At 60.1% G+C, this 7,375-nt stretch overlaps 2 protein-coding genes across 2 annotated transcripts; both read right to left on the bottom strand.

Moving 5' to 3' along the window:
- Positions 1-794: 794 nt before the first annotated feature.
- On the bottom strand, positions 795-3,296 carry CHLRE_03g203625v5 (uncharacterized protein). The gene is made up of 3 exons (XM_043061431.1): positions 2,969-3,296; positions 1,973-2,674; positions 795-1,854 (listed from the first exon to the last, which is right to left on the bottom strand). The coding sequence occupies exons 2-3, from the start codon at positions 2,661-2,663 to the stop codon at positions 1,100-1,102; spliced, it is 1,446 nt and encodes a 481-aa protein (XP_042926427.1). The 5' UTR covers positions 2,664-2,674; positions 2,969-3,296; the 3' UTR covers positions 795-1,099.
- A 318-nt stretch (positions 3,297-3,614) lies between these two features.
- Positions 3,615-6,116, bottom strand: CHLRE_03g201163v5 (uncharacterized protein). The gene is made up of 4 exons (XM_043061358.1): positions 5,664-6,116; positions 4,788-5,324; positions 4,364-4,501; positions 3,615-4,087 (listed from the first exon to the last, which is right to left on the bottom strand). The coding sequence occupies exons 1-4, from the start codon at positions 5,674-5,676 to the stop codon at positions 3,819-3,821; spliced, it is 957 nt and encodes a 318-aa protein (XP_042926426.1). The 5' UTR covers positions 5,677-6,116; the 3' UTR covers positions 3,615-3,818.
- Between the last annotated feature and the right edge of the window lie 1,259 nt (positions 6,117-7,375).

Genomic DNA, 7,375 nt, shown 5'->3' with positions numbered 1-7,375 from the left:
TACAGCATATGTATGCGTGCACAATGGATACGCACCCATACCGAAAAGTACCCAGAGGCAAAACCCGCAGAAAAGTACCCAGAGGCAAAACCCGCAGTTGCGTGAGCTACTCACCAATGAGCAGCTCGTGCACCTCAGCTGCGTAGTCCATCTCCACATTATAGGACACCATGAAGCGGAAATCAGAAAATCCCGACCCAGCGTCCCAGCCGCATTCGGACGGGGTTACGGTAATAACCCTGCTGGACGCGATGTACCAAAAATACCCCGGGTCGGGGAAGCTGTTGATAGGCTCGGTGCGGTTCAGCCGCACCGTGCACGCTCCGTTTGTAAATGGATTCGCTGGAGATAAGATCAGTTGCGCGTTTGTCAATTGGGTGCGATAAGTAAGTGTGAGACTGTCGAACCTGCCTAAGCTGCCAGGCGTTGACGCTGCTGGTGCAATGTAGCCCGTTGTCTTGTCATGTTGATATGGGAAGCGCAGGGCCTGGGTGCAGCCTTGTGCAAATGTTGTGGTGCCGTTGGACCACCAGCCCCGTCTCGCGCAGTCCACCACCTCTCCCCAGACAGGCGACGGCGGGAGGTCCTCAAAGGTGCCTACCCCAAGATGAATGCCTATCGCCTGGAGCGATGTGGTGATGAGGTCCCCAAGTGGCATCGTGTCAAAGCTGACCCGGCGTGTGCTGGCAAATACAGGCGGTGGTGCGGGGCTGGGTGGCTCGGGGCTGGGCGGCCACGGGATGGTCCTGGGCGGCAGTGGAGCCGGCGACGGGGGCGGCGAAGGTGCGATGCCTGTTTCTATGGTGAACGAATCTGCAGCAAGTCCAAAACACGCACAGAAGCTTCCCGTCAGACCATCGACATGCTCTCTAATTTGACACTTGGTGGCGATCCCCGCCCCTAATCTCACAATGGTGTGGCGTTCGTGGCCTCGACATGCAGACTATCTAGCGCAGACCAAGCAAGTGGTGAAGACTTCCCCCCCCCCCCCATGTTTGGGTGCATGCGCTAGCTACACCGAAGTTTGGGAAAACATACACCCCTGCATGCTCCCCCACCCACAACATGCTTACCGATTAGGAACTCCAACACTGGGGCATCAAGCCCCCTCCATAGCAATGAAGAGGAAAAAGCTGTCAAATGTGGACCCGGCAGCCCAGCGGCAATCAGCTGGCGTCAGCGTCACAGTGTTGGGGCCGGCGGTGTAGGTGAATTTGGCCGGCGCGGGTCCAGCAATGATCTCCGTGGGTTTGAGCTTTATCTCGCAGAGGTAGTGGTACTCGACGTCGCCTGTTTGATAGAAGCCTGCTCCCACGTTTGGTGAGGTTGTGCGGTACGTGAGCGTCAGCCTCCAAAACGGGGGGGGCTCAGACACTCTGGACAACGGCCGGAAGGCACTGGATAAGCCTTCAGAACCGTATAGCAGGCTTCTATTGCAGCCGGCTGCGTTCATGGGTGAGTTGTTATACCAACCGGCGGCGCAGTCCACAACCTTTCCCCAGGTATTTGGTTTCCGGTGCCCGATGTCATTAGGGTAGTTGGACAGGGCCAGGCCCTGCGCTTCAAGCGAAGTCCCTGTCAGATATCCAAGCTCGAACGTGTCGAAGCTGACGGTGCGGGTGCTGCCGAAAACCATAGGCTCCGGTGACGGGGGTGACGGCGCGGGGCTGGGGGGCTCGGGGCTTGGTGGTGCCGGCGGGCTGGGCGGCGCGGGGCTGGGTGGCTCGGGGCTGGGGGGCGCCGGGCTGGGGGGCTGGGGACTTGGCGGTGCTGGGCTTTGTGGCTCCGGTGACGGGGGCGCCGGCGAGGGAGGAGAGGGCGAGGGAGCCATCCCCGTTTCCATGGTAAATGAATCTGCGGATGAGAATACCACGGAGGGATCGGACTTGAAGGGGCTCCGAGCGAGGAAAGGAAAACTAATAAGGACACACGCACGCGACCATACATGCCGCTGTCTCCCAGAGACACTCACCAACTAGCAGCTCGAACACGTCGATGCCGGCTGAGCTGCCCTCCACGCCGACGTAGAAGGAGAAGCTGGCGAAAGCCGAGCCCGCCACCCAGCCGCAATCCGCCGCAGTCACCGCCAGGGTGTTGGAGGCGGCGTAGGTGAACGCAGCCGGCGCGGGGCTGGCGACAGGGTCCGTGCGGTTCAGCCGCACCTTGCATGAGGAGCCGCCGCCGCCGCCGGCGGGGGAGAGGTACAGCGTCACGTACGGCAGCGTTGTGCGGTATGTGAGCGAGAGGCTCCAGAACATGATGGGCGGGGACAGCAGCGGCTGGAAGTACTCGCTGTAGTCGTCGTACGGGAAGCGCAGGGTCTTGCTGCAGCCGCTCGCGGTCATCGCCGTACTGCCGCCGTAGCTCCAGCCCGCGGCGCAGTCCACCACCTCACCCCACGGAGGCGACGCAGCGTTGCTGCCAGAGTACATCGTAATGCCCTGGGCCTGCAGCGAGCTGTTGGTGAGCGCGCCCAGTGGCAGCGCGGTGAAGGCGACGGCGCGGGTGCTGCCGAACACTAGGGGCCCGGGACTGGGCGGCGCCGGGCTGGGTGGCGCCGGAGGGCTGGGCGGCTCGGGGCTGGGCGGCGACGGCGAGGGCGGCGCGAGCGAGGTGGGTGCCGGTGAGGGAGGTGAAGCCAAGACTGGCGCTTCCGTTTCCATGACAAAGGAATCTGCAGCAGGAATGGGCGCACATTTGCATGCGTTCAATCGGTCAGTGGATGTACGTACAGTATGATGTGGGTGAATGCGGACTATCTAGCTACAGGTGCACGCCATGTATACGCGGACAGTGCCTGCATGTGCATGACACATAGTCTATACGGATTAGACAACCCCAGGCATACTACACAGAACAGCAGCCTGTCTATCTACTGCAAGCGGGGTGTGCGAGTTTGCCCACATGGGAGACAGACCCCGCGACCCCCGGTCCTGACGACGTGGCCCGCCCACTACTTCCCGCTTACCGATCAGCAGCTCAAACACGTTAATCAAGTCACTATCGTCATCGCCATAGGATATGTAAAACTGGAAGTTCCAAAACGCAGACCCAGCTGCGTAGCCACACTCAGAAGCAGTCACCGTCACCGTGACAGGGGACGCGGCATAGGTAAACACATCTGGCTGGCGTCTATCGATGGGATCCGTACGATTCAACTTTATTGTGCACGGGGAGAACTGCGAGTCCACCGGTTGTAGAACCAGGTCTGCATACGGCATCGTGGTGCGATACGTAAGCGTGAGGCTGTAGAACCTGTCGACGGGCGATGACGCAATCGCAAAGCGGCCCGTGTCTAGTGCATACGGAAAGCGCAATGTCTTGACGCATCCGGTGGCGGTCATGGCGGTGTTACTGACTAAGCCGTAGCTCCAGCCCGCCACGCAGTCCACCACCTCCCCCCATACAGGTGTTGTAGGGAATGTGGGATCGCCAAGGCCAATGCCTATCGCCTGGAGTGATGTGCTGGTCAGGTCCCCGAGCGGAAACGAGTCAAAGCTGACCCTGCGCGTGCTGGGAAGCGCAGGGCTGGGCATAGGCGGCTCAGGGCTGGGCGGCCACGGGACGGTTCTGGGCTCTGGTGTTGGCGGCATCGGGGAGGGTGACGGAGCCATGCCAGTTTCTATGGTGAACGACTCTGCATATGCGGGAGAAATGAGTGCAAATAAAACGTCAGCACGTCGTTCGCGCACGATACCTGCACGCACGCAAGTACGCTACACTTGCACCCGCCTGACATCTCCTGCGACGCTTTCCTACCTCTCGAGCCTGCTATTTATTGCCGCACCAGGTCACTGCGCCCATGTATGTCTGTCTGCTCACTTACCGATCATCAAGTTCCACAGCACGGCGCCAGCATCCGACAGTGTTGTAAAGATGTAAAAGTTGTCAAAGGTGGATCCGGGGGGCCAGCCGCCGACGCAATCAGCGGGTGTCACGGTGACCGTCTTTGGCGGTGCGGTGTAGGTGAAGGAGGCCGGCGCGGGCTCCGTGACGATGGGCTCCGTGCGGTCTAGCGTCTTTTCGCACTTGTTGTTGTAATTGGTGTCGCCAGTCTGGTAAAAGCCCACTCCCACGTTTGGCGCGGCTGTGCGGTACGTAAGTGTGAGCCTCCAGAACGGGCTGGTCGGGGACACTGGGCGGAATAGGCTCACTGTGCCCTCAGTGTCAAAGCTCAGGGCCCTGCTACATCCCGTCGCGGCTACGTGTATAGTCATTCCGCTGTACGATGTTGTCAAGCCAAGCCAGCCGGCGGCGCAGTCCACCACAGTTCCCCAAGTGTCAATGTGGCCTTCGAGGCGAACAAGACCAACCCCGGAGGCCTCCAGCGAAGCTTCGGTCAGGTCGCCGAGCGGCAGCATACTTGTGTTGATCGTGCGCGAACTGCCGAACACGAGCGGCTGCGGGCTGGGCGGCGCCGGGCTGGGTGGCTCTGGGCTGGGCGGCGCGGGGCTGGGCGGCGACGGCGAGGGCGCTGCTCCGGCCTCCAACGTAAATGACTCTGCATCGATCGGCAGCAACATGGGGAAGAGAGCGAAGGCGGCGGGAGGTAGGGCCGAGCGAGACTGCACATGTAAATTTGTAGTGCTAAACATGTCGGCACAGGCGGCTCGCTCGGACACCCACCCGCGCTACCGCAATTGCGCTTGTGTATTCCTATTGCACGTTTCACCACCGACCACCATTGATGCATGCATGCCCATGCCCACCCCGCCCGCACCCCCGTCCCGCATCCTTACTTCGCCCCACCCCCCACCCCCCACACACATACGAACGTGTACACTCACCGAGCAGCAGCTCGAAAACGTCGATGCCGGCTGAGCTACCCTCCACGCCCACGTAAAATGAAAAGCTGAAGAACGTGGACCCAGCGCCCCAGCCGCACTCGGACGCCGTCACGGTCACACTGTTGGACGCGGAGTACACGAACGCCGGCGGCCTGGGGCTGGCGATGGGCTCGGTGCGGTTCAGCCGCACCTTGCAGGCGTTGGCGTTGCCCTGGCCGCTGGTGGGGTACAGGTACAGGGTCACGTACGGCAGCGTGGTGCGGTACGTGAGGCTGAGGCTCCAGAACATGATGGGGGGCGAGGCAGGACGGAACGACTCGCTGAAGTCGTCGTACGGGAAGCGCAGGGCCTGCGTGCAGCCGGCGGCGGTCATGGTGCTGCCGCCGCCATAGCTCCAGCCCGCCGCGCAGTCCACCACCTCGCCCCAGGCCGGGCTGACGGGGTTGCTGCCGGCAGACAGCTCGATGCCCTGGGCCGACAGCGAGGAGCTGGTGAGCGCGCCCACAGGCAGCGAGGTGAAGGTGGCAATCCGCTGATCTGCAGGCGCACGTACGTAATAGGGCACAGGGTTGGGGCATTGTTAGGGTAACGTCATGCTTGTAGATATATAGGTGTACAGATTCAAGGCCTGTAAATGTGTACGTGGTGCACGCCGCCGGGCGGGGCGGGGGCAGGTCGGGGGCGACTGAGGCGGGCAGGTGGGGCGTGCGCGGGGGCGAGAGGCAATGTGAGCCGCCGCGTTGCTTTTGCACTGCTGTGGTATCCCAGACTCAAGTAATTCAGTATCAACATAAGTCGCCCTGACGTGCCTCCCCCTACATCATCGCGCGCGTTGTGGGAAGGCGTGCCGGAAGATACGTCCGAGCGAGTGCTCACGAACAAAGCTCATTGGGGAACCCCTCCACGAAGATGTGCGTGTAACAGCAGTCCAAGTAGCTTAGTGCAACTAACATAAACCCGGTTAGGTGCAGGTCATATACCCGTGGAATTCCACGTCGCCCGGGAACAAGCTTTCCCAGAGTGAGTCGAGCAACGGCACTCATATGAGGAACAAGCATTCCCAAAGTAAGTCAAGGGCACAGCCCGTCCTGGCTCAGTGCATGGATGTGGATGTGCATGGTGATGCAGGGTTGCCTAGTACGCGACCCTCTCTCCATAATACGCGTATTTATACAGCGTACTAGGATTTCGAGCACAGAACGTTAAAATACGTTGCGAAATACGCGAGGCCGCAAAAGCCGGGGGACAAGCCGGTGCAAACACGACACGCGTGCCCGCACCATGCCCGAATCGGTGTGAATTTCGATTTGCGCGGCCATAGCCTTCTGGGAATTTCCTTTAGCTTATTATACTCATTTTGTTATAAGAAAACACAGCTGCAGGTCGGAGAGCAGCCATGGTTTGCGCACTTCGACCCCCTCACCACCCGCCACCCCACCACCCCACACACACACACGCTCTGGCAACCTTACATGCCCGACTCCGACTCGGCAATCTGTAAGCTGGACTGCCCCCGCTCTGGCAACCTTGCGTAGGGTGGACACCCCATCCGGCACTCGCAACCTACCCGGCACAGGTAAGGCTGCATACCCGTACTGCTACGCTCGGTTAATGACACCGGATTGGTGATTATGGCAAATTCGATGGCAGGGAATCAGGGAATGTTGTAGAGGGGTGGTATCGGCGGCTGGAGGGCTTCCACACAATCGCACACCAGTTTGATGCTGCGTGCCTACCTGATAATCCCAGCACCCTAAATGGCCGTCATCACCAGTTCCAGAGTTGTATTCAAGCGTAGCAGTACGGTGCCCACATGCCATGCATTTAATGTATGTAAACATAGCAGCAGCCTGCTGCCGTGCGCATGCATGAGGGCCGTGCGCGCTGGTCATGCGTGTGGATGGGGGATTATTTGCTCTGGGATTGCGAGGTGCATCAAAAACTGTAGCACGTCGCAAGAGTACGCAATCAAGCCCAAGTACATTCTGGCAGCCCCAGAGAAACCACAGCAGTACGCACAATGGCAGGGCCGCTGGCGGGCCGTATGTCGTCTGGGGGAACACGCACGGCCGAGCCAACCCGGGCTGACCCAGGGCGTGCCCGTACGTACACGCACGCCGCACCGTCCAAAGCCCAAACCATCCGACGTGCCTGTACATGGTATGTCTACGTACGCATTAGTTCCGCAACACTCGTCAATGTATGTGCTTGCTGGCCGGCAGAGCCTCGCATTCTTCCCTGGGCTGCATTATTCTGGGGCGTATGTATAGAGCATGTTGAGTGAAGTTCCTGCGCAGTTCGGCTTGACCATACCCATATCATGCACGTCGTGCTCATCACCTTGTAACCACAGGCAACACAACAACATACCCATCACGCTCGCTGGCTCTAGCTATCGAAGGCTGGGAAAAGTTGGACTGTGAACTTAGCACTCTGCCAGCAAGAAGGTGGGTTAGAATCGTTGCCGGACATTTCCCATTCCCAGGTCTTTGGGGTCAAAGTGTGCGTAAATTGGACAGTGGCTCCACTGGTCGGCTTTGGGCGAGAACTGCTGACTAATGTCCATACGTTCACGGCAAGACTGCTGC

Source organism: Chlamydomonas reinhardtii, chromosome 3, assembly GCF_000002595.2.
Source record: "Chlamydomonas reinhardtii strain CC-503 cw92 mt+ chromosome 3, whole genome shotgun sequence".
In the NCBI taxonomy this organism is placed as follows: Eukaryota; Viridiplantae; Chlorophyta; class Chlorophyceae; order Chlamydomonadales; family Chlamydomonadaceae; genus Chlamydomonas; species Chlamydomonas reinhardtii.
The sequence above is the reverse complement of the archived record's forward strand: the minus strand, read 5'-3'. Positions and strand labels throughout refer to the sequence as shown.